At 36.3% G+C, this 25,360-nt stretch overlaps 3 protein-coding genes across 8 annotated transcripts; 1 reads left to right on the forward strand and 2 right to left on the reverse strand.

The window, feature by feature from the left end:
* Positions 1-942: 942 nt before the first annotated feature.
* LOC147563293 (uncharacterized) lies at positions 943-7,395 on the reverse strand. Of its 4 annotated transcripts, none has more exons than XM_086636235.1 (11): positions 6,792-7,395; positions 5,778-5,927; positions 5,066-5,233; positions 3,983-4,135; positions 3,707-3,859; positions 3,372-3,533; positions 3,063-3,236; positions 2,672-2,855; positions 2,403-2,562; positions 1,669-1,804; positions 943-1,304 (listed from the first exon to the last, which is right to left on the reverse strand). In XM_086636235.1, exons 1-11 carry the CDS (start codon positions 6,952-6,954, stop codon positions 1,246-1,248), a joined length of 1,662 nt encoding a protein of 553 aa, XP_086492361.1. In that variant the 5' UTR covers positions 6,955-7,395; the 3' UTR covers positions 943-1,245. The 4 variants fall into 4 exon arrangements, with proteins under 4 accessions (XP_086492361.1, XP_086492368.1, XP_086492352.1 ...); XM_086636242.1 differs by having other exon boundaries at positions 1,669-1,801; positions 6,792-7,363; XM_086636226.1 differs by having other exon boundaries at positions 1,669-1,801; positions 2,403-2,589; positions 6,792-7,170.
* A 3,265-nt stretch (positions 7,396-10,660) lies between these two features.
* LOC147563294 (uncharacterized) lies at positions 10,661-16,211 on the forward strand. The gene is made up of 10 exons (XM_086636197.1): positions 10,661-11,035; positions 11,466-11,595; positions 12,653-12,791; positions 12,869-13,081; positions 13,233-13,371; positions 14,080-14,230; positions 14,314-14,423; positions 15,486-15,583; positions 15,731-15,800; positions 15,971-16,211. The coding sequence occupies exons 1-10, from the start codon at positions 10,943-10,945 to the stop codon at positions 16,055-16,057; spliced, it is 1,230 nt and encodes a 409-aa protein (XP_086492323.1). The 5' UTR covers positions 10,661-10,942; the 3' UTR covers positions 16,058-16,211.
* Positions 16,212-16,788: 577 nt separating this feature from the next.
* Positions 16,789-23,527, reverse strand: ABCB27 (transporter associated with antigen processing protein 2). Of its 3 annotated transcripts, XM_086636172.1 has the most exons (19): positions 23,299-23,527; positions 23,007-23,135; positions 22,789-22,862; positions 22,193-22,267; positions 22,050-22,085; positions 21,886-21,960; positions 21,496-21,620; positions 21,159-21,258; positions 20,671-20,842; positions 20,467-20,585; positions 20,161-20,271; positions 19,895-20,039; positions 19,637-19,769; positions 19,356-19,431; positions 18,945-19,010; positions 18,718-18,825; positions 17,817-17,924; positions 17,535-17,732; positions 16,789-17,205 (listed from the first exon to the last, which is right to left on the reverse strand). In XM_086636172.1, exons 3-19 carry the CDS (start codon positions 22,858-22,860, stop codon positions 17,002-17,004), a joined length of 1,923 nt encoding a protein of 640 aa, XP_086492298.1. In that variant the 5' UTR covers positions 22,861-22,862; positions 23,007-23,135; positions 23,299-23,527; the 3' UTR covers positions 16,789-17,001. The 3 variants fall into 3 exon arrangements, with proteins under 3 accessions (XP_086492298.1, XP_086492304.1, XP_086492311.1); XM_086636178.1 differs by lacking the exon at positions 23,299-23,527 and having other exon boundaries at positions 23,007-23,264; XM_086636185.1 differs by lacking the exons at positions 23,007-23,135; positions 23,299-23,527 and having other exon boundaries at positions 22,789-22,993.
* Positions 23,528-25,360: the final 1,833 nt, after the last annotated feature.

Genomic DNA, 25,360 nt, shown 5'->3' on the forward strand with positions numbered 1-25,360 from the left:
GAACTTCTAGTCTGAGCAGAAAATGGTAGTTACTTAGGCCTCATCTTCAACAAACCTTTGAACTTTGAAGGATATCTTGAAGATCAAGAACAAAATTCTTTTCTGACTGTCATTGGCAGAATGGGTATTAATCTTTCATAAATCTCAGTCTTGACCTCATCTTCAACAAACTTTCAAAGAGATTTAGTGTTAAATTCATGACTTCATATTCGTCTCTGAAACTTCCAATTATCACCATCAGTGTTAAATATGCGAAGTGTAAATAATCACCTTTTGGGCAGAGATGTGAGTATGTGTTTTACATTTTTGGGATTTGCAGTTGAGACTGCAGGAGCACCTAAAGGAAATTCGAGAGTAAAAGCTCGAGTTGGTTTGTGTTTAAAAATCTCTTTTGCCCATTGATTATGTCAGATTTCGATTCAATATAATGGCTATACAATAACCAATAAATGTGTAAGATATAGGAATAGTACTCGTGGAAGACCAAGAAAACTTCATGTAAACGAGACAAATGATGAAGAGAAGGACTGAAATTAAGAACCCAAGCTCTAACATGATTGAGTATGTTATGTATAAAATGACCATTTCACCCCGAAGATTCGATCTGATTTTAAAAATCTAGAAATAGCAACGAGTTTACATCAGATATCTGGACCAATGGTTTAGTATTAGGTACCATCACATAAGGAGTTTACATCATCTTTAGACCCTTACCTACCCTGGCTAGTTGAGCGAGTGGTTATAGTGTGCTCAAATCGGTAGCCGTTTTGGTGGGTGCTTTTAGCAGCCGCCAAAGATAATTTCCTTGATTATTTTCTGGACCAAAGAATATATCTCAAACAAAGCCAGGGCATTTGGTAATTTCATAAAATAATTTGAGCAAAATATTGTACCTAATTCTAAGATAAATAACACAAAATATACTAGTTATAAATTAGAGAATTTTTAGCTATAAAAGGATATGTATTTTAAGAGCATACCACTAAGAACGGCAAGAGTTCATTTCTATTTTCTATGATAGATTCACCCAAAATATAAGAAAATCATTTCAAATTCTAAGTGAGATTCAAAAAGCTTGTTCAAACCAACATTCTGCAACTCATAAGTCCTCATTTGTTAGCAGATTTCACACACGTCAATCAATTCGACGATCGAACTTGAAAAACTTGTACGAAATAAAACGGAGATTGCTATAATCACTGTCTATTGTGATGTGTGTTGTTATAAGCTTCCTCCAGAGTTGGTTCATTCCTGTGGAACTTGTCCTTCTGTTCCTGCTTTCTTATTACTTGTCACCTCTGGTACTGCAAGATTATCAAGAACTTGGTTAGCCTATAACATTATGCAAAAGAATTGGTTAGGGCAAAAGTTCAGATAAACTAAGGTGGTGTTTTTGTTTTCTCATTGTCTGATCCGACTTGCCTGAATCTAAATAGTCCAATGGACCCAAAATCAAACCCAATGCATATCGAACTTGTGATTTTTTTACAATGAAATATAAGTCCTAAAATGCTCTAAAGCCGTGGAATCTGCACATTTGGCGAGCTACTACTAGGAACCCATGCAAGTGCCCTCTAGTCTGTAAGATATTAATCATATTACTTGGTGCCACCTTGTGTCTACATATTATAAAACATGAAGAACATTGTTCGATCAGCAAAACAATACCTTGGTTTGGAGACGAAGGGAACATGTCGTCGACAGTCATGGAAGAGTCATCAGAAGGAATTTCTGTCCCAAAATCAATCGATCTGTTCGTTCCTTCACCATTCAGATCGGAAAGAATTTCTTTCTTAGGTACCTGCTGAATCACAAAATCAGGTATCATTTCTCTGAGTGTTATGCTGTCTTAATAATCTTCAATGTTGATTTAATTTCACAGAGAAAAAATTATACTGGAAAACTACATGAAATGCATCATAGCAAGAACGCGAATCATAAGCATCAGTTCACAATAAGATTAATCATCCAGCCGTCCATGTCGTGCAGTCAAATAGTGCAGTTTATGCACATTGTCCTTTCAAAAGGGTGCCCGAAACAAGACAGGTGATCATTTGTTTTTTTTCCCTCACTGTCTCAATCCGACTCGTCTAAATCAAAATTGTCCGAGAACCCAAAACCAACCTAAATCGGGACGAGTCAAACATCACGGATCAGACAATCCGAACATTCTGAAATATGAATATGATCAATCAGACCTCAAGTCAGATTTTAGATCTGACTTACGAAAAGGAACTACCTCAGTTGAAAGTCCCAAATTCTCGTAACCTTTAAAATTCCAGAGCTCACTTCAGCTATAATAGGATTTACTATACTTAACTTCGAGCAGGTCTACACAACTGGAAGTAAAATAGACGTTTAAGAACCTCTGAATGAACAATATTACGGGCCAAGCGACTAACCTTTTGGGGTTGAGTAAAATCGACATGTTTCAAGCTAGATGCATTGCCAACTTCTTTTTCTGCTTTCAGGGAAGTAGACTCCTTTCCCTTCACATTATATGCATGGCCAAAATCTATTACCACTGGCTGGATATGTTTCGGAGCTTGTAAATCAGGTAAACTGGTACAACCAACCCCCTCATTAGTCCTAGAGTTAGAATGGTCATTTGAAATAAAACGCAAACGATGGAGTTTCCGGACAAGTAAATGTTAGATGACCAAGTTCTCACCTACTGAAGTTAGAACTGGGTGCACTCAAAAAGCTTGAGTTAAAGCAAAATAACATGCCACGAAGATGCTTTCCGTCAATATTAGTTTCAATTGTATAACCAGCGTTTAAAGCTCCAGTCACCTTAGCTTCAAACATTGCCTTGTTAGAAGGCTTAAATGCAGATAACGACGGATTCAGATTTTCTGCATCGAAAAATAAATATGTTACAAGATTGGAACGCCAAAGTAGTTTATGGCATAAGATGTGAAAGTACATCGACAAAAGTTTCAGCTTCAAAGTGACGGATGGCAAAGAGAATTCATGCTAGTTGCCTCAAACTGATAAAAGTTTGAATAAGCTAGACGCCTAGACCTAAGATTGAAATCGCACCAAGAGAGGAGAACTATTACCTACAGGACCAATATATTGGAGAGGCGAGGGTTGACCGAAATCTTTCGAGATTCCTACTTTGAGCTCGTCTTTCTGTTTCGGGACTGAGTTGGCTGAAAGAGCTTGTTCTTGACACCTTCTCTTCAGTTCTCTCTTAAGAGATAATTTCTCGTTTCCATTTTCCACAGTCATTTCTAATACATACAAAAGAATTCAGCAAAACAGGACAAGATTTCAGAACTTCCATCAGTGAATTAACAAGCCTAGGAATAGATATGAATCATAGATACAAGGCAAATAATCTAAGAGACAAATCCCAATAGCTTAACCTGTATGTAGATAATACATATCATCCATGGCCTCAAGATACTTATTGCACCCACCAATAAGCGCAAAAACACCGCTTCGGTAGTTCACAGTATCTCCAGCTACCGAAAATCTGGGTGCAGGCATTTGTCCTTCAGGCATCACCTTCGTCCACACACCAGAATCTGGTTGTACATCCAGATAAAAACAAGCATCAAAGATAAATATATTAGTGTGTGTGCGTGCGCGTGTGTGTGTGCGTGCGCGTGTGTGTGTGCGTGCGCGTGTGTGTGTGCGTGCGCGTGTGTGTGTGTGTGTGCGCGCAACTTGGATCCCTGTATTCGGATAAAACACATACCAATATCAAGCATATGCAGATCATTGTAAAGGGTTCTGTCGTCGCTAAATCCCCCGAAAACAAACAAGTATTTGCCAAGGGTTAATGTTGTATGGCCTGCACGTGGAGGTAACAGATCGCCTGAAGTATGGAGTTCTTTCCAGACAAGAGTATCTGTAACACATCGATGACCAACTTACTCATCAGAAGGGAATTTACAAAAGAAAATTCATCAAGAAACTGTACATCCCGAAGGGGATTTTCAATCCGGCTTTCGTGCTAAGTAGAGTCAGAGACCTGTGTCAAGGATATGAACATCAGACAAATAATTATCTGACGAATCTTCACCACCTATCACAATTATTTTTTTCTTCCACGATGAACAGGTATGGCTATCTCGACCACAAGGTGGAGTTCCGGACGTCATAGCATGCTCCCATACTAAGGTCTCTGCAGATTAGAAACGGAAAATGGGTAATTATTTAAATATCAACATCAGGTTAGCTATGCACCACTGTGGTCTAGGAAAAAATAAAGCTTCAATGACCGAAGAAATTCTCAAATCTGAACCCTACGTAAGATGCCTACATATCCAAATCAAACTAATAGAGAGTGGGTTAAAACTTCTTCTTGATGGGTCACCATGTATGAAGAATAGTTGAAGATATAGATTAGAATGTAATCGGGAAACAAGTGAAAGATGAAAACCAAATCAATAGGTAGACCATAAAGACAGCAATCAAACGGAATCCAGCACATCATGCACACAATAGGAGCAAAAAAGTGATAGCATTTCTTTAGGGTTTTAAGTTGATCTTGAAAGTGGCTAGACAAACAAAACTAAAATGTTTCATTTTGGTTCTCGGGCCCTATGGTGCATTAGATTGAATCATTGAAGAGTAACATCATCTTACAACAACGGTTTGGCATTGGACTTCACATGGCACGACTGAGGTTTTATGCCCGTCATCTATGGCTCAGTTGCTGCTTTAGGTTTGCTCAGAAAAGATTATCCACATATCTAGAGTAAAACTCATTGAAAAAAAACCCAAGACAAACATGCAGAAGCAATTTTGGCGCCACAGTTGCTTCTACAAATGATGGGTTTATAGCAATAGATGAAGTGGGTTATCCCCAAGTAAGCAGCCAATTTTCTTTTCTAAGATAGTCGAGAGGAGTTTTAGATCGTCATATTTAATACATTTATACAACTTCAAATTGATCGCCCTATTTAATATAGTTAGACGACTTCAACTTTGGTATGAAAAGGAGTCCTAGTTTATCTTTCCAACTCTGACTATATCCGAAAAGTAATGATTGGCTAACCAACATATAACTTGTCCATTTCGGTTTATTAATAGCCAAGAGTGAGATAATTACCTGTGTCCAATATGTAGAGGTCGTCATGGTATACTTCAAGTGAGTTATCTGCCGATTTTCCACAACCACCAAATATGAAGAGCCTCTTGCCAACAAGTGCAGCACTATGTCCTTCTCGTGCTTCGGGTCCATCAGTATTTGAACTTTGATATATCCATGTATTCGATACTACGAAAAATGTTTAAACCATTAGAATATACTGGCAATACAATTAGATGAAGATGGAACAACATTTAGATTCACACAAATGTAAGTACTAAACAAGGAGCACGATTCATCAAATTTCAGAAGGGTTTTTCAACGTGAAGAAAGAAAAAATTTGAACACAAAAAACAACATACACCAAATCCAAGACATGTATAATAGGCGTATATTCAATATCCAAAAAACCAACATAACTAATAGTTCAACGCAAATTAATAAATTTTTAAGGCATTCTTCAATCACCAACAGGAATTTAACATAGTAAGTAGTTGCCCGTCATAATAACACCTCTTTATCTTCAATATTCATAACCTGACTTGCCATGTTCTCAATACTAAACTTACGCCTGTCTTTGATGAATACTTGGAGCATACAAACTAACTCGCTCGAGACCTAAAATCTGGATTTTTTTTGTCCAAAAAACTATATTTAGAAAGTAACTGGGTATCAACTTTCACACAAACAGATTGATAACGAGAGAAACAATTGAATAAGGATAAAGTTTTACCGGTATCAAAAATATGCAAATCATTGAGAGGTGAACTCCCATCTGTACCACCAAACACAAACAAACTGTTTTTGACAGTTGTACAACTGTGACTATCTCGTGGAGGAGGTGGAAGACCCCTCACCACTGGCACACTCCACTTCTTCGTAGCTGCAAACGAGGAACCAAAAAAGGAAAAGATAACATAAATGAGTCGAGTACTATGAAACAAAATCCCAACAAATCAGTGAAGATATTATAACAAATTGAGGTAGCCAAGTTGTAGAAATGACGATGTCGTCTCGTACAAATATGAGAATACAGATCAGCTTCTTAGTGTATATGGTTTAGGATCAAGATTTTGCCTTTAAAACCCCAATACTTATTGTTACCAACCTAGTTAACCGACGCCCTTGCTGAAACCAAAGACAAGGTAAAACCTCGCTCAATTCCCTCAACCGTTTAACCGTTTAAATCTCAACCGAAAAACTTGGGAACTTGGGACATTTTATAGGCCTAGGCCGATGCAGATGATGTGTCCTTTTACATAGAAACATACGTAAAAATAGCATTATACACAATATTGGTGCTTTCTAGGGTTAGAACCAATTGTGGATGCTCTTGTACACTAAACTCAAACCAGCAAGTAGAACAGCATCGATATACAAAACCACCCATCCCTCTCCTCCTCCTTAAACCAAGACTCTCACTTGATGATCAAACTATTGACCTAAAACAAAAACCCATTTGCTCCAAAATTAAAATTTTGGACATGCATCAAATAATCCAACAAAAACCCTAAAATATCTTTAAACTAAAACATGAAAAAACCCCAAGAGCCAAAACCCTGATCACTTCAAATGTAAAATCCCCAACACAACTATTCCACACACAAATATCATCACTATAAACAGAAGAAGACCAAATTTCATAAGAAACATGTCCATAAACCCTAAAGATCAAACAAAAAATTCAGAAGAAGAAGGATCAGAAAGATAAAACCTCAAAGAGAGAGAGAGAAAATCGAATACCCACTTGAATCAAAGACATGAATATCATTTGTTTGGATATTATCCTTGCCATAGCCACCAAAAACATAAAGATACTTCCCGCCAAAGATTGAATTGCATGTATGTCCCCATCTCTTCCCAGGACCAGATTCTAACTGGTTTTCCACCTCCAACTTCTCCCACCTCATTTTTCTTCAAATAATGATCAAAATTACAGATACCCAAACTTCAAAATCAGATCTTTAGATCAATTCACAGGAAAAATTTATGAGAGAGATACGAAATGGGTGAAAATTTGTAGTAAAATATGAGTTTTTTATAACAGTGTTTTCTGAAAGAGTGAAAATAAGGGTGAGAAAAACAAAGACCACCACTTGTTTGCAGTCACCACACCAGTGAGTGGTTTTGTGTGAATAACACTGGCCTTTATATTGTCAAAAATTTTGCAACCCTAATCTGTGCCATTCATTTGTTCACGAGTGGGATCGATTGGTTTAATATGGATAGTAGTCAAAATTGTTATTTTTCTCACCAGTTTTATATGGATAGGTATACTCAATTAAAATGAGCATGCTAGATATGTTCTCAACTCGGTTCAATAGACAAGTCCTCGTCGAAAACACTTAATTGGCAATATCTGAAGTGGTAAAAAATTGATTAAATGGCTAAGGTTGGAGCAATTAGACAAGTCTTCGCCGGAAACACTTATTTGACAATATTTGAATTGATCTAAAAAAATTGATTGAACGGCTAAGTTGAAGCAATTATGTCGGGTTTTATGTGTTATGTATGGTACGAAAAGATGCGTGATTTACTTCCCTTAAAGGATCTTCTAAAAATGTTAAGTCTCGTACACAACCCAAGGATCTTCTAATGTTAAGTCTCAACTCAGTTCACTAGTTAGACAAGTCCTCGTCAGAAACACTTATTTGACAATATTTGAATTGATATACAAAATTGATTGAACGGCTAAAGTTGAAGCAATTATGTCGGGTTTTCTATTTTGTATTGTACGAAAAAATGTCTGATTTACGTTCCTTAAAGGATCTTCTGAAAATGTTAAGTCTCCTTGACAACCCAAAGATGACATGTGGAGAACAAGAATATAGAGAATCAATAGTCTATTACAAATTAGGAAAATTATTGGAGTTTAGATACCAAAGGGAAAGAATAAGGCCTCGTTTGGTTCCGCTTAAAAAAAGCTAAAAGCCAACTTTTAGCATATTTTAAGCGCTTATTGAAAACTTTACGCGTTTGGTTCAAAAAAGCTGTAGCTTATTTAAAGCTAGAAAAGCCCATTTTCTCTAAAAAGCAGAAGCCACAATTTTGTGGCTTTTTTTATAGTTGCTTATTAAAAGCTAGCTATGGAAATAAAATAAAATATTTTTTTGTCACCATCAATAAACATCCACCACCATCACAACCACCCCACCACCTCTACCACCACAATCACTCCACCACCTCTGACCATCACCCCACCACCTATGCCACCATTCCACCACTTCCATACCACCTCCGGCGCAACTCCATCACCACCACTCCACCACTTTCGCCGCAACTCCACCACTTTCGCCGCAACTCCACCACCATCACAACTATTCTACAACCATCAATTGTTTTTTACAACCACTCCACCACCTTCGTCACCACTCTACCACCATCACCGAACGCTTCACCATCTCCCCCGCAACTCCACAACCTCCGACGTAGCTTCACCTTCGGTGCAACTCCACCACTACCACAACCACTTCACCACCATCGCCACGAATCGACCACTCCACCACCACACTATACCACCTTCACCAACCCCATTTCACTACCGTCGTTGCAACTTTACCCCCTAACCACCAACACCCCCTCCATTCTACAACCACCATCACTACCATAACTCCGACACCATTGAGCACCACCATAACACGTCCGCCACCATTGAGCACTATCACCACTGCATTAGGTTCGAATTTTGATCTTATGTGTTTATGAAAATTAAAAGAATTCTATTATTTTATTTTAGTATTTAATGTTTATAAATTTTTTATTAATATAATGATATAAGCATATTGTTTGATAACTACAATACGAAGATTACATTTTTTTACTAAATGTCATACCTAGCTTTTTAAGATATAAAAACACTTTTTATGTAGCGTACCAAACGACTCAGACAGATTTTTAAAAAGCGCTTTTATTTATGGGCTTATAGAAAAGCTCATAATATAAGCTATGTGTGTACCCAAATGAGGCCTAAAAGTTCTTCCTACAAAAAGAAGATCTAAAATTTATTGTTCTACAAATTTATTTGTGTGACTTAGTAAGGAACATGAATAGTTGTACCGAATAAAATGAGGTCGGTGTTTTAGAGAAATAACAAAACAAAAATTGGGGTACTGTTGTAAAGCAATCCCATATAGACGGCGAGACGCAATGTGGTGTTTCTCTTAAGAGATTAAACACCCTTCCCTAGTGAGGCCTTTTAAAACTATGAGAGTCAGATGTGCTAAACCAGTAGTGTATAGGGAAATTGTCCCCAAATCACGTACTTGTTGTGAGATTTCCCCTAACCATGGTTGGGGATTTTCCCAAAACAAACAACTATTTCCCAGCGAAGGGATCCTTTTTTTCGCCGGAATAGATAGAAAGAGAGATAAAAAAAAAATAGTGGTGGTGGTTGGAGGAGAAGAGAAAAAGATTTGAAACAAATTTAAGGTTGTCGTCAATAATTGTTTTTCGACAACCATTACCGGAGGGGAGAAAGAATGGTGGTAGGGGTTGGAGGAAACAAAAAATAGAACAAAAATTTTATTCAAAATCATTATACTCTAGAAAACAAAAATTTACCGAAACCGCTCTGAATTTATAGTTGTTATGAGTAGGGGTGAAACTAAATACCGAAAGACCAGTGAAAACCAAACCAAACCGGAACACAAAAGACCAGACAAAAAAAAACTCAGTCTATAATGGTCGTTTTTTTTAATTGAATTGGTCTTTAGGTCCGGTTCGGTCCTTTTTCTAACAAGCCTGTGGGGCCAAACAGGACCGCATTAAATGTCATATATATTATCCATACAATTAATGGTAAAATGTTAATGAATAACTAAGTGTTATATCTTATAATGGAATTGTTTTTGCTCTCAATTTTGTTATGATACATTATTGAATGAAAGAAAAATATGCGAAATTGTTGTCATTGTTGGATTATATTCATTTGATCTCTTGCGCACGATAATAGCCTTAATATAATAATTTAATTGTTAATATTTCGTGAAATAAAATTTAAATTAGGTTTAAACCGAAAAACAGGACTGAAAGACTAGTTTTAAATGGGTGGTCTATTTTATTTTAAACGGCCTTTTTGTCGGATTTTTTTACATATAAAACCGAACCGTTATAATAGGTACTCGTTCAAATATGTCAAAAAAAAAAGCGGTCCACCCAAACCGGTTTCACCCTAGTTATGAGTCATATATAGCAAATTCAATAACCCAAAGATTCTACATCCTCTGGGGATCGAATGCGGGACCTCCAGAGACTTTTAGAGTATATGTCAACACTTTAAACCACTTGGGAAGCAAAAAGTTATAGAATTTTTTAATATTTCGATCTTTTAAGAAAACATAATTAGTTTCAAGTCAGAAGTTGACATATGAAAATAATATAATGTAGAAATTTCCACTTGTAGTAATTTCGTGTCAATGGAAGAAAAAAATGTAGCACTCCTTGATAGAATTTAACCCATTTTTCTAGGATCGCATTTTAAAGCCGTGGCCAATGAAGTGTTAAAAAAGACAGTATCGCTAATAATATTGGAGGTTACTCATAATCTTATAACACTTCGATTTTTTTTTTTTTGGAAATCAAACTTCATTTAAAAGTGAAAAGGCTAATGAGAATTACATCATGAAGTTCAGTTGGGAATTGAATGTGAGATCTTCACTTGATTAATCTATCAAGTGGGTTTTGGGGTTGGGCCAGGTAAATTTGAGACCTTGTTCTCGTGCCCATAAAAATGAAACATCAAAAGCCCTAAATTTTTTCTGCCCGCCCACAAACGGAAGGCGTTTCCGTCCAAACAAGTTCACTTTCTCTCTCTATCTCTCTGTCTCCACTTACCGGTTACCACTCTCTAGGGTTTTGAGGGTTTGTAGAGAGAGAGAGAGAGAGAGAATTTCTTGAGTAATGGCGACGATTGTGGTAACTTCTGAGGAAGATCCTTCACTTTCCATTGTTCGTTTCACTTCAGAACTCGCCTGGGCTGATGCAGGTCCAGAGGTAAATCTCGAGATCTATTTCTTCTTAAAACGGAAAATGAACTATTACCCTAAAATATTATCATCTAAATTTTACATTTTCGTTTGGGTTTTCTTGTGTATTCACCAGGCTTATGAGTGTAGTTTGAAAATTTAGTTATTCAACAGGCTTATGTGAATTATAGACTTGTATGCTTTAGGAAGAATTAGACCTTTTTTAGCCCTAGTTAAGAGAATTAATTTCAATAAACCCAACTTTAGATGGGATCCTTAAAGTGTAATATTAACCCAAATCAGTAAATTAAAAGAATTATCAAGTAAACTAAGAATTTTTTTTTATTTTGACAGTTCCTTACTTCATAATAAGTGGCCCAAAATCCGAATTTTGACGATTTGTCTTAATTGTGTTTAATCTAAACCTTAGTATTTGATCTATTTGTGGTTTTCTCAAGGTTGCGGAACCGCAAGTTGCTAGACTCTGCATGGAAGCCCAAGAATGCATTGTCATGGGACGATGGTTGGATTTGGTTTCTCTTATGCTCACTTCTGCTGACTTGATTGCATCAAGGGTTTCCGAAAAAGGTAGTTTTTGTCCAGTGTCAAATTAGCATTTTGAACTTAAAGAAAATTTGCAATGGAATACGAGAGTAATAATGGTACCACAGCGTAGGAGATTACGTTTTAGAAATAATGTTTCTTGGTAACATTGTGCGATTTAAATTAGTGTGGGTTCTCGATGTCTAGTGTGGGTACTGGGATAATTGTCCTTTAAATTGATGTCGAGATTCGAAGGTTGATAAATGTTAGAACATGATGAAGTATTGCTTAAAAAGGTGCATAAGATGCGAATCGATGCACACACCTTGAGGCAAAATATAGGTGTACCGCATCAAAACTTTTAGTAATCGGTTCTGTTGTTTTTTACCTCTTTTTCTCTAACTTATTTATAAAGGTAGTAAAAACGGTTTAAGTGATTGAGCATTCATATCTTTAACTTTACTATCAAAAAACTAATTTGGTACGCGGACTACAAAAAAATTGAATAATAATAATACTCCATTAATAGAATGAAATACTATTAATACATTAAAATAATATATCTTGAGAAATACAAGAAGGGTAAGCAAGATGGCACGATAGACATGAAAGTGATGTTAAGATATTAAGCATTAAGGCTTCTCTGTAAGAACGTAGTAGGGAAATACCTAGTATATAAGTATGAAAACTGTTGCCCGTTCAGGTAAACTATGCAGATAGTCTGGAAGAAGTGCTGCTATATTGTTAGTTCACTTACCTGGAATACAGTACTGAGTAGTCCATCTTTAGGCTTCAGTGAATCAGTACTCCTCGACCTCTCTAGGGTTCCCTAATAATTAGTTCGATGCCATTGTAAAGCTTGGTACCCTCTTATACAAGCTTTTCCTGTTAGGAGTAAATATTTTTCTATGGCAATTTGGATTTTCTCTCCTCTGGCAACCTGCCGATCAAAGACAGTCCCGCTTCTCTATTTCCTTCTCACTTGAGTATTCTCTAATCTGGTTTCATTTAGTTGCATGTCAGAAGAGTCGGACTCCATTAACTGTTATTTCAGTGATTAAGTTTTTCCTACTATTCCAAGTCTCATTAGTTTGCAATGCAGATCTGGAGTGTATCTTCACTATTATTTGCAACCTCATCACAAAATCTGAAAGTCAAGATGAAGCACTAGAGATGGCGAAGCTTATCTCTGCAAAAGTTATCCAACAACCAAATGATAAGGCTGCGCTGCGCCTTAAGATGTAATACTAGTCTATAATTATGGTTTTAATTCATAGGGTAACATAATACTCGTCTCATACTAATCTGCTTGTTTCAGTTTGTTCAATCTTTACAATCTACTGGAGGATCCCTATAGCAAGTTTTACGTTTACATGAAAGCCCTAAATTTGGCGGTTAATGGCAAAGTCACTGAACACATAATACCTTCATTCAAAAAGATGGACAGCTTCTTGAAAGAATGGAAAATTGGGACCAGGGATCAAAGAGAGCTTTTCATTGCCATCTCTAACATTTTACGGGAAAAGAAGAGGTAACTATTTCTGAAAATTTTAAAGAGGCATAAGATCTATTTCTCTTCCCCATGTTTTTCTCAAGACTCTCAAAACAAACAATATCTCGCAGTTGAATATTCTTCAGTTTTTTATTTATCTTTTCGATAATGGATCTACTCTGGTATTCAGCTCTTTGAAGGACTCTTTCAATTTTCTTACCAAATATTTAGCAACTTATTCGGGTGAGGATGCAGACGTATTGAGTGAAGCTAAAGAAGAAGCTGTACGTGCTATTTTGGATTTTGTAGCGGCACCTGACATGTTTCAGGTATCTAATCTGTAGACTCGATCACAAACTTGAATTGTCTGTATGCTAAGATCTAAACTATGATCTCTCTCTCCATAAGATGGTTAGGAAAGTTGATTCATATCAAAAGGCTGGTGGATATGTATTTATGTAATTTCTCGTGTCTTTAAATTTCCTAGTTCAGATATTGGTGCACACTGTATAATGTCAAATAACTAAAGCAATTTTAGGTTCACATCGACCATTTGGTAATATATCTATGAGAGGATATATAATCATTATAATGAACAAAGTCTGTTTTATGTAAGCAAGTTTAACAGTATAATCTAAAAACTACTGCAGTGTACTCATGTCATATGAGGGATGTCAACCAATTCGTATTAGACAAACTTATATCCTGTTTATATAATGATTTCAATCTGTTACAGTATTTTTATGGGTTCATCCTCTTGTATATTTTTTGCGATGGCCATTTCTAGCTCTTGGCGACCATTTCTTAGGATTTGTGGTGTATTGCTGCCATTTTCTTCAAACTTGTATCCATTGTTAGTACAGTATTACTTGATATTATTTGTCAAGGTGGTCAATTGGCATGCGTAGGTGATCCCAAAGTACATTTATTTGCAGCTTCTCTATGTTTTATTTTTCTTAAAAGAGCTTCCCTATGTTTTCATTATGCTAGTTACTCGTTAGATTTTAAAGTTCGAACTTCCATACGGTATCTCGCAGTGTGATTTGCTGGATATGTCTGCTGTCGCACAACTGGAAAAAGATCCCAAACATGTCATTGTATATCAGCTGTTGACGGTCTTCCTCACAAAGAGGCTTGATGCCTACTTAGATTTTCAGGCTGCAAATTCTTATCCACTTGAGACCTACGGTAACATATTATGTTATGAAAAGTGAGGTGGGAGATAATGTATCAGTAGTTGACTTATTTCTTTCTTTTGCTCTGTAATTAAGGTCTTGTACACGAAGACTGTATAACGAAGATGAGATTGATGTCGTTAGCGGATCTTGGGTCTAATGCATCTGGTGAAATTCCGTACGCTCTCATTAGAGACACACTTCAAGTAAGCATGATTATCACTTTTTTTCTTCTGGGATAAACTTTATGTTAAATTTTATACTTAAGCAGTTGTGGTTGAGATGGCCAGCCTCAGCTCAGTTGGTAACTCAAGGACTTCTGTGGTTATTAAAGGGGATCGATTCTTTAGCAAAGAGGTAGAAGTGGTCACAATCGGTGTCATATAGGGATTTCACGTCAAATTAGGAAACAATTTCCACACGACTGTAGTGTGTTGTTTTTCATTTTTTATTTCTACAGTTCTACATTCATACGAATAACGAATCATACATATTAATTTGAAGATCTTTCTCTTCAAATGAAAAAATTAGCTGTGGAAGAGGATCTACTCTGGATTCTCCAATTAACCCGAGTTGAGTAACTGGACCAAGATTTAGCCGAGTTTTGACCAGCTCTAATATGTGTGTCTGTGTATATATATATCTATATATTAAGGGAGGAGGGTACCTTTTTTAGAATATACCCTCCTCTTCAATGGCTAAGATTACACCATCCAAACTTATCTCCGAAGGTTGAGATTATATCTCCCAAAACTTATCTCCAAGGTTTGAGATTATATCTCCCAAAACTTATCTCCAAGGTTTGAGATTATACTTCTCAAACTTATCTCCTTTTTCCCTTAACCCTCCAAAGTTGAGATTATAGAACTGTCTATGCCTACCGGGCACGGTCCCTTGTATATATATATAATTATATAATCTAACCCTGCAAACTCTACTCTGTTAGTTGTTAATACATGATTGAAATTTTGGTTTTGGTAAAAATTTCGTAGGCATGGAAACTGGAAAGCATTGTTAAAAAAAATTAGTTAAATTTCGATTTCGATGAAAATTTCGGTAGGCATAGAAATTGAAATATTTCGGTAATTTCGACCAAAATATTTCAAAATTTAATTCGAACTCCAACAATGTAAAGTAAACATAACAACTAAGTTAGGGGTTCAGGCAAGCTCAACTAGCCAAACTATGCTCCAGTTCCCGAGTCACTTGAGTGAATCGGACGGTCCCAACTATGTAGCTTCTTATTTATTTGGCGTTATTTTTTTTAGGTCACTGATGAAGAGGTGGAACTTTGGGTGGTCAAGGCCATTGCTGCAAAACTACTTGATTGTAAGATCGACCAGTTGAATCAAGTTGTAATTGTTAGGTAAGAGTGTTTAGACCTTTACAATTTCTCCCTTCATAGTATCCCAATAAGAGTTCTTCCAAAGGTCATTGAATTGATCATTGCTAGTTTATTTCTATTGACCATTTCATGTCTGATTTGGGTTTGTTTTTTTTTTTTTATGTGCAGTCGTACTACAGAGCGCCTGTTTGAACAGCACCAATGGCAAAACCTTCAATCGAAGTTAACCGTGTGGAGGGTAAGAACCTATTCAGCCTCGTTCAGCATTTTCTCGGCTCTTTCAGCTGATGGGTCTAGCCAATGATTCTGGCGAATTTGTTTGCAAATAGACATGAACTATTTCTTCAAATGCTACGTGTATTTACTTGCCCTTCTCTAAAATGTGTGTTTTTTTTTTGTTATTTTCAGGTTAATATTGCAAATGTAATCACAACTATTCGAGCAAACAAGATAACTGAAGACTTGCAGGCAGTGCAAGGAGTGGCGACTCATTGAAACATTGTTTTATTGTCTTGATAAATTTACACTGACATCGAGTTTTACTTTTCTAATTAGAGATTGAAGCTCTGACTTTATCCTCTGTACTTCATAACCATCACACATGATTGTAGTTTCAGTTCCCATTTATAAAATTTTGGCATTTCAATTATATCTACCTCCTTGTTAGTAGCATGTTACAAGATAGTAAAAATACAACAAAAATGATATTGTAACTGAATTAAGTTTCGAGAAGAATAACAATGGAGATTTTATTGGGTTGTTCAAAGAGAAGATGAAAAGGAGAAAAAAAATCGTGTGATATGGAAATTTTAACCAGTTTGAAGAGAGATAGTGTGAGACAAAATCGTGTCATTTGTTATATAGATGTAGAAATGCAGCTGTAGCGAAAATGAATGTATGCCTCTTTAACTTCAAAGTGGCAGTCAAGCTTTATCATCACTGAAGAAAAAGAATATAAAAGTAGATCTAGGCTTCACAATGGGTCGTCCAGCGTCAAGTTTCTTCCGTTTGAGGAAACGAAACAATAAGCCGAGTTGTTCCAAAAGGTGTGGCATGGGCACCACAGTCCATGGGTCAGCACACCCCATTTCTAAATAGGTCAGTGCTAGACTGCTGCGGTCAGTAATAGGGTGGTGTCGGGTAGTTTCCAGATCGCAGAAGCTTGCAAAAGAGTTTACCTCAAAAACCATTTGGTGTATGGGGAGCTCAATGCTGTTAAAGTTGAGTTTGGGCAAGAAATTTTGTATACTTTAACCTTAATTTCGAAGTTGCTCATCAAGGATACATTTCAATTACATCCTCATTTATAGTATGTGTTCTCCAAACAGTCTCAATGTGTAGAAACTTACCCTTCTAATGGGCAAAAATGGAAAAGAAGAAACACAAAGACTTTCTTCGTGATCGATTCTGATTGCTTAACGTGTTTCAAAAGATTGGAGTCAGACTTCGGTTCTCGGTGCTTGGAGTTGCCTCCTTACGAGCGCAGTATAGATGCCGTCCCTGCTAAGAAGTTCATCGTGGGTACCACGTTCAACTATCTGACCTTCAGATACAACTGCAACAGTGTCTGCACTTTTAACAGTTGAAAGTCTGTGGGCTATAACAAGAACCGTCCTCCCTTTCATTAGAGAATCCAATGCATCCTACAGAACCACGATAGATTCGGTTAAGCAAGTTCATGAAACTAATTACTATTCCATGACAACACTATTGTGGCCGAACCAGATATCTGACTTGTATCCAAATACTATATAGCTAGCAATCTGACAATTTCGGCCATCTGGTTCGAGGGCAATATACTTCCCCATTCGATTCTTTTCTAAACTATATTTCTAGTGCAGATGTGCAGATGAATGAACCACACCGTCAAAACGTGGGTCGTATTAGAAAATTGAACTCCGTTATAACTAGAAAGGAAGTAGTTATTCCCCGTTCCATCAAGAAGGAATAAAGATTGTACATTAAATCTTACCTGAACTAAGTATTCACTCTCGGCATCAAGAGCGCTTGTGGCTTCATCTAAAAGGAGAATTCTTGGGTTCATTAGCAGTGCTCTTGCAATTGCTATCCTCTGTTTCTGTCCTCCTGATAGTCTCAACCCACGTTCTCCAACAAAGGTTTGATATTTTTCCGGAAATTTTGTTATGAATTCGTGAGCATTAGCCATTTTCTGCAAATACCCGGCATTAATACGTATAAAAAGACATTAAGATATAAGCGAGAGTAGTGACTACGAGGTAGAGAGAACCCTTACAGCTGCATTTTCTATGTCAGTGATGCTGGCTTTGCCTTCTAATCCATAAGCTATGTTTTCCTCTATGGAGCAATTGAAAAGAACTGGCTCTTGACTTACTATACTTATCTGCGATACCCCAAAAAGAAATCGAATAGTATGTTGTTTAGAGCAGAAATTAACTTCTATAACTCCGAAAAAATGCAGATGTTTTACTAGCAAACATCCTTAGCTCTCCATGATTTTCGATTAATACTAGTTGAAAGAACAGTTCCCTTAACCAATGTTTAAATGAAGAGAAAATAAAGCTTTGTTGTGGCCGAGAGACTGTAATGATCACTAAAACAGTTCACATCGAAATGAGGTGTCGTGGGAAGAGAGAAATACTACGGTTACACTCCTACTCATAAATTCAATGTGGACACCGTACAAGAGTGACACCTAATTTGTGCAAAATCAAAATAGGTCTATTTGTCACTCCTAATGGTGTCCAGATTGGATTTATGTGTGTGGGAGTATCATCGTAGTATTTCTCCTGTAGAAAGACAAATATTACGATGACACTCCCATGCACATAAATCCAATCTGGACACCATCCAAGAGGGATACCTAAGTTTTGCCAAATCAAAGTAGGTACAATTGTCATTCCAATATGGTGTACATCGGATTTGTGAGTGCGGAAGTGGCCTCGTAGTATTTTTACGCGTGGAAAGAGAAAGAATACTGTTACACTCTCGCTGACACCCCTGTGCACATACAAGGGGTGGAAGCCTCAGCTATGATAGTCAATGAGTCATTATAACAATCAAGTTTTCATATTATTTTTATTTACACAAATATAACAAGTACTTGACAGTTAAAAACGGAAAGTTATATAAATGTCATACCAAGACGTCGTAAAAAGAACTAGATTTACAACTACCTTTCTGTGGAGATGCTTGTGTGAAATTTCTACCAAGGGGACCCCATTCACCAAAATCTTTCCTTTGAGAGGATCATAAAACCTCTCGATTAAGTTCGCTACTGTGGTCTGCAGCCGAAGAAATAAGCATGATCATCAATATGGATTTGCTTTACGTTTATAAGTTTTACGTATCTATGATGTTGAAAGCAACACAATGAATCAAATAGGGAAGAGAGAAATCCTACTTTTCCACCACCACTTGGACCAACTAGCGCAACTTTTGACCCAGGAGTTAGCTTTAGTGTAATTCCCTGCAACTCATATAGTAGTGGATTCAGCCGAAGAATCAAGAAACATGTAGTGCTTACGATTGTGCTTCAAGTATAGATGCAGTAACCAAAGTTTATGATTTTAGATTTTTAGTAGTATAGAAAGACTAAACCAAAAGAGTCAAACACATTTATGAATCAGACGTCTATGAGTATAAAATAATATATCATAGCCGCAAATTACAGGCACGATGTCCTTCTACCCGAATAGGATACTTGAACTACATATATAAGTATTTCCAAGTTCTAACCACTACTTGTTAAGACTCACAATATTTCTACTCTGTTCTAAGTAACTAGATTTGGTAACCATAGAGATATTACTACCTTAAGTACCATATGATTGGGGCGAGACGGATATGCGAACCAGACATCATCTATTTCCACCTCTCCATCTTGATCTCTATCACCAAACAACAAACTTGATTAGAACTAGTTTCGGTATCATTAACAGTAAGAATACATGGATGTCTATTAAAATCGCCAAACTAAGATTTGACTGAACAAAGATCATGTTGGTGGGAATCATCAATGACTGAAACAGCTGTGAGATGTAAAAACAGTTGCCGGATAAACCAAAACAGAGGGAAAATATTCCATCAACTAACCCAAAAGGACAGCTGTTTCCCGATTTTGACATAGATGAGACACGATCTAGGAGCTGAAATACCCTCCTACTTGCTCCGGTTGCCTTCATTGCAGCAGAATATAACCCTGACAGAGCAGAAACTGCGGATCCAACTGTTGTTGGGAATAAGTGAGCATAATTAATAACATTCATTTACCACAAAAATATTTAGTTGAATCCTTAAATTACACACAAAGAAGAAGCTGGAACATTCATATGTATAAGGAGAAAAAAGTACCAGTGAGGCTGTAAAGAATGAAAGATGTAAGAGCACCAGCGGTCATGGAACCGGTAATTGTCAAGTTCGCACCATAAATCACAACTATTACTACTGATAGTGTGGAGGCGGCATTTAGTCCTCCAGAAAAGAGCCCAACTACTTTCTGCAACAAAAACCAAGGAGAGTTGAAAGGTAAGAAGCCTTCTTTCTAGTTTGCACTCAAATTAGTAGCACAGCTGAAAATGATGGTTAAGAGTTTTCACGAGCGAGAACTAGCAACTTACAGCTTGTCTGAGTCCAAGTTGCAAGGTCTCATCCACCTTCTCTGAGTAACGTGAAACCTCATGATCCTCTTGAGCAAAAGATCTAACTGTTCGTATAGCACCAAAAGATTCCTAAACATCCAAATTTCATACTCTCTTAGGAAAAAATATTATCCGTGCGAAAATGCTAATATTAAATAGTTGCTAGCAATCAAAATTGTGCAAGCCATGACAACCTGATATGAGGAAGATATCCGATAATAATATACTTGTTTTCAAGATTTATTTTCAGGAAATGAGTGTAATATTCAGAAGTGAGTATTAAACCTCGGCAATTGAGGCAGCCACTGCAGCTGCAGCTTGAGTCTTGTGAGAAAGTTCACGAAGGTAACGCCCAAACTGACGAACGGCGACTGAAATAACAGGAACAACAACCAGAGCTAGCACTAAACAAGAACAAAATATGATAAGTTAATACGTAGTTTCTTCATTCAAGTCAGATCTAATTTCTGCTTGGCACTGAAAACTTACATGTTAACTTCCATGATGTCGAAAACATGAAGCCAAGACCAATTGATGCAGTGGAAACATTTCGAAGGGCCTCAGAAAGGTTTGTAGTTGCAGCATTTTTTATGATCTGGGTATCTTCAGATAGCCTACTTAGGAGCTCTCCAGTTCTGGTCACGTCGTAAAATGCTATTTCCTGATATCTCAATTCGAGAGTTTATCATGTGAACCGGTATCGATATGGAACCCAATGAAAAATTGAGTTAGCTAAAGCTTTATCATAGTGGTTCTACAGAAAGCATTTAAAGAAAAAAAAAAGGGAAAAATATGGTGGTCCTCTAGCATTCGACACTGTCTAAATTGTTTCCCATATTTTAAAAACAAATGGATCAAATTGAATTTAAACCAGTTTTACCAGCATATTGGAGAAGTATGAAACATCGTAGTATGATGGATTTACATGTATAAAGTTGTCTGTTATAAGACTTTCAACAACGGATAATAGGACTCACTTGGTTAATGAGGTGACTGAATAAATTCTTTCTGAGTCGAGCAACGACCCTTTCACTAGCTGAAGAAAACAACCATGCCCGAAGTGCTGTGCAAACCGATCTAAAAAGAAGTCAAAGTTAATCACCGTCTTAAGATCTTACCATTAGTACAAATAAGCGAATATGTGTGTGTGTGCGCGTGTGGGTGTGCCCGCGCTTATAAGAGTGTGGAGTCAGTTATGAGATTAATAAAGTACTCAACTTAGTTGTGGCAATAAGATGGACTGATAGGAGATGGGGACGAAATTCGAAAAACAGACTCAAGCAAAAGAATGAAATAAGACAGAACTCTTCATACCCAAGTACAACAATGAGAACAATATTCAAGATGGTGTTCTTTACGGCATTCAGAGCTTCCGACTGCTTTTCAGGAGTACTGATATCTCCAGATACAATATCTATTATAGCTCCACCAAATTTTGGCTGCAAGAGAAAATCACAACCACCTTAGTAAAAATACAGCACCTTCTACGTCGAAACCAAATTACATAAGGCTCACATTCCATGATGCTATATGAACATCCATCTTTCTAATTTTCGGAATTCATAAACTTAAAGTTAATCCAAACATGATCGCTTACAGATAAAACAACTTTAATGATATGGGATTGAAAACAATGGTTTATAATTAGGTGCTAGGTTGGTGTTCTATAATATGATTTTGAGAAAAACGCCAAGAACTACTTACAATCAAAATATTGCTTGTAGAAGCTACCAAAAGAGCGATAGTAGCAAGAACTAGTTTCCCAGCGTCGGGTTTTGCCTGCACGCAGCAAGATATTACAAAATTAATAAATACATAGGTTAACTGCTACATTTTAAGAAGCAAACTCAAAGAATTATGGAACTTACCAGTAGAATAACTCTGCTAAACCGAACATTATCAGCCTGAATTAGTGAAACCAAAATTCATCAGTATAAATCAAACGTCAAAAATTCGAATAAAAATAATGAAGTAAGATAAAAATAGAAAGTAGGAGCAGAATCACAAGCACCTGAACTGCATCTCCATGTTCAAGGTCGGACGAAGGAGTAGTTGACGATTGCTCGCCATTACTCCTGTTTTCTGCCTAAAAGAACACAGCAAATGGTTTTTCAGCTGTTACCTTAACAAATTTGGCTCTCTAAACTCATCTAGTAAGAGATGGAAACCATAAAATAAGAGTAGATGTTTGATATATAAATTAAAGAGCTAGACCTAGATTATGAAGATTTGACAAATATTAGAAGGAAACTAGTCATAAAAAATTCCTAATTGTTGCCACTATTAAAATCAAATAGAAACAAGCAAACCCAGACATTATTTCTTGAATCTCTAGCATCAGAACAAACAATCCATATCTAACTTTGAGTATTAACAAATCCATTCACCTAACATTAATATTCTATATCCTACTGGGGGTAATTTGAAACCAAAACAAACCTAAAAAACAGAAGCCAATCTTCAAAATTATGTTCTGAATGAACCCAAATGTTGATAAAAACATATTCAAAAACAGAAAGAAAAAAATGCAACATGAACTATTCAACAATCATAACAAAATCATCAAATTATAGTATAAAGGTATGAAATGGGTTACTAAAAACTCACCTTATGCTCTTTGTGTTTCAGAAGAGGAACTTTCACACTTCCTGAAGAACCCATGAAATCATTCTTACCCATTGCTGTTTTGAACCAATAAATCACAAAAAAGGACTCAAAACCATTAATCAAAACAAAGAGAACTCTGGGTAGTGGGTATTGATCAAAGTACTAGCAAAAAGGAAAAGTTCAAGGCATGAAATGAATGACTCATGATAAGCAAATACCTCCTTATTATTATAAAGACCTTCAACTGCTCTCTCTATCTCTCTCTTTGGGTTGCCTTGCCTTGGTGAAAAGTTTTTGTCTTTTCATAGACTGGATTTATAGAGTCAAAAACCCCACCACCATGGAATCTGAAACAAAGAGAAACAAGTGACCAATTGAGCCTGTAATTATTAGTGTATGTGTGTGCTTTTTGTACCCCCAGATTCTAATAACTTTCTCCCCAAGATTTAGAAATGAAAATAAACTTTGATGTATCTGAACATTATTTAAATAATAAACAGTAGATAATACCCATAATAGTATACTCTGTCCAGTTATTTGTTCATCTTAAGGCCATAAGAAAATTGTTTCAACAAAAAAAAAAAAAAAAGGCCATAAGAAAATGACTATGGGGGCTATGCTAGTATCATGGTTGATGTTATTTGTCATTTGTGTCCATATTTATTCAACATTTCACAATAGCTCCCCAAATTTAATTTTAACTTTTCGCATTAGTTTTCCCTTCCCCTTTTTATCTTTCACTTATTTACTTGATATGTTTTTCTCTTTCAATCAAATATCTTCGTTTAAGAATTGAATCCCTCCTATTAAGTGTGTGAGCATCTAACTCAAAATTAATGGTAAATGAGTGATTATTCACACACGCCCACATGTTGTTTTTCTAGTCCAACACGTTCTTTTTTTTCCGGGTTACATAGAACATTAGTGGCTTTTTTAACCTATCACGTGTAGCCTAGCTTTGATACCATGTTAAGTTTGTGTTCATCCAACTTACAACTAATTGGCAATGAGTGGAGAGAACTTAAACATTATATTCTTAGTTACTTGTTCACCCTTCTCCCATGTGGAGTTATTCTTACACCTCTTCTGTGAGATATTCAAATACTTTTTCTCGAAGATAAAGAGAGAGGCCAAATGAGAAAACACTAAAGGGATAGTGGTGAAGTAGTTGCTCATTGTGGATCATGGCAGTGGTGATGGTGGAAGATGGTGTTGAAATATCTTTCTATATATTACGATATCACATATAATAGATATTAGGAAATATCAAATATTAGAAACTAGTAAGATTTAGGAACTAGTAAATATATTAGTATAAACTATTAAGAAACTAGTAAAATATTAGAAACTAGTAAAGTTAGAAACTAGTAGTATTGTAACTCTATAAATAGAGTCTTATATTTCTTTTGTAATCATCAAGGAATAAAACAATTTCTTTGATCAATTTCAACTTGGTACCAGAGCCAAAAGTCTTAAATTTGTGTTTGGGAATTTATATTGATTGAAAGAGAAGAGCCTTTCATCTTCATCTTGTTTTTTGGTTTAGCTAAAGTGAAGGGCAACTGATGCTTCCGCAATAATGACTCTCAATAAGGCAAATTCAAATTTTGCTAAAGTTGTTGGTCAATCTGACAAAATTACTTATAAGTGTACACACTGCAACAAAATTGGTCATACCAAAAGTCATTGTTATGAACTATTAGGCTATCCAGAATGGTGGGATCATAATCGAAAGAAAAACTCTAAGAAGACCCTTGTAGATCCAACTGTTAAGCAAGCTTCATCGACAATAGCCACTACAGGTAATGTAGGCAAGACTTTAAATATGTCTACACAATTTTCGAATAGTACTTGGATAATTGATTCTGGTGCTACAGATCATATGACTTTGATTCTAGACAGGTCTCAACCATAAACGAATCTTCACATAAATATGTCTCTACTGCCAATGGCACCTCAGCCCCTGTTGTAGGGGAAGGACCTATAACTCTAACGAACACATTGAACTTAGACTCTGTTTTGGTTGTCCCATCTTTAGATCATAATTTATTATCAGTGTCTCAAATAACCACCACTCTATTTTGTGTTGTCATCTTTTGGCCTGAATTTTGTGTCTTTAAGGACATCCGGACAAGGCAAACAATTGGTTATGGTGTTAGGCGAGGAAAGTTGTATTACTTGGATTTAGTATCTGAAAGCTCTAATAAATTGCGTCAGGCATTAGTAGTGAACAATTCTGAAATAAAAAATAAAGATGAAATATGGTTATGGCATCGCCGTCTGGGGCATGCCTCCTTTGGTTACCTTAAGAAGTTATTTCCATCGCTATTTATTAAATGCGATGTTTCAAGTTTTCAATGTGATGTTTGTGCACTTGCAAAAAGTCATCGTGCATCGTTTCCGTTAAATTTAAATAAAAGTCCAACTCCTTTTATGATCTTACATTCTGATGTCTGGGGTCCATCTAAGGTTCCTACTTTGGGTGGGGCTCGGTGGTTTGTTACCTTTATTGATGATTGTACTAGGATGACTTGGGTGTGTTTGATGAAATCTAAAAGTGAGGTAAAGTTAT

This window comes from Eschscholzia californica, unplaced genomic scaffold (assembly GCF_041429995.1).
Source record: "Eschscholzia californica isolate CP2 unplaced genomic scaffold, dmEscCali1.0.p SCAF_1, whole genome shotgun sequence".
Lineage (NCBI taxonomy): Eukaryota > Viridiplantae > Streptophyta > Magnoliopsida > Ranunculales > Papaveraceae > Eschscholzia > Eschscholzia californica.

Excerpts from the sequence above, each read along its gene's own strand:
- LOC147563294 (XM_086636197.1), top strand. The coding sequence starts at position 10,943 with ATGGCGACGATTGTGGTAACTTCTGAGGAAGATCCTTCACTTTCCATT. Across the intron at positions 12,792-12,868 it reads GCTGCGCTGCGCCTTAAGAT|TTTGTTCAATCTTTACAATC; the intron begins GTAATACTAGTC and ends TGCTTGTTTCAG. Across the intron at positions 14,231-14,313 it reads TTATCCACTTGAGACCTACG|GTCTTGTACACGAAGACTGT; the intron begins GTAACATATTAT and ends TCTGTAATTAAG.
- ABCB27 (XM_086636172.1), bottom strand. The coding sequence starts at position 22,860 with ATGGGTAAGAATGATTTCATGGGTTCTTCAGGAAGTGTGAAAGTTCCT. Across the intron at positions 22,086-22,192 it reads AACATGGAGATGCAGTTCAG|GCTGATAATGTTCGGTTTAG; the intron begins GTGCTTGTGATT and ends TCACTAATTCAG. Across the intron at positions 21,259-21,495 it reads GTTCTCATTGTTGTACTTGG|ATCGGTTTGCACAGCACTTC; the intron begins GTATGAAGAGTT and ends ACTTCTTTTTAG.
- LOC147563293 (XM_086636218.1), bottom strand. The coding sequence starts at position 6,954 with ATGAGGTGGGAGAAGTTGGAGGTGGAAAACCAGTTAGAATCTGGTCCT. Across the intron at positions 1,805-2,402 it reads ATTTTACTCAACCCCAAAAG|CAGGTACCTAAGAAAGAAAT; the intron begins GTTAGTCGCTTG and ends TTTGTGATTCAG. Across the intron at positions 1,305-1,668 it reads CCCTTCGTCTCCAAACCAAG|TACCAGAGGTGACAAGTAAT; the intron begins GTATTGTTTTGC and ends ATAATCTTGCAG.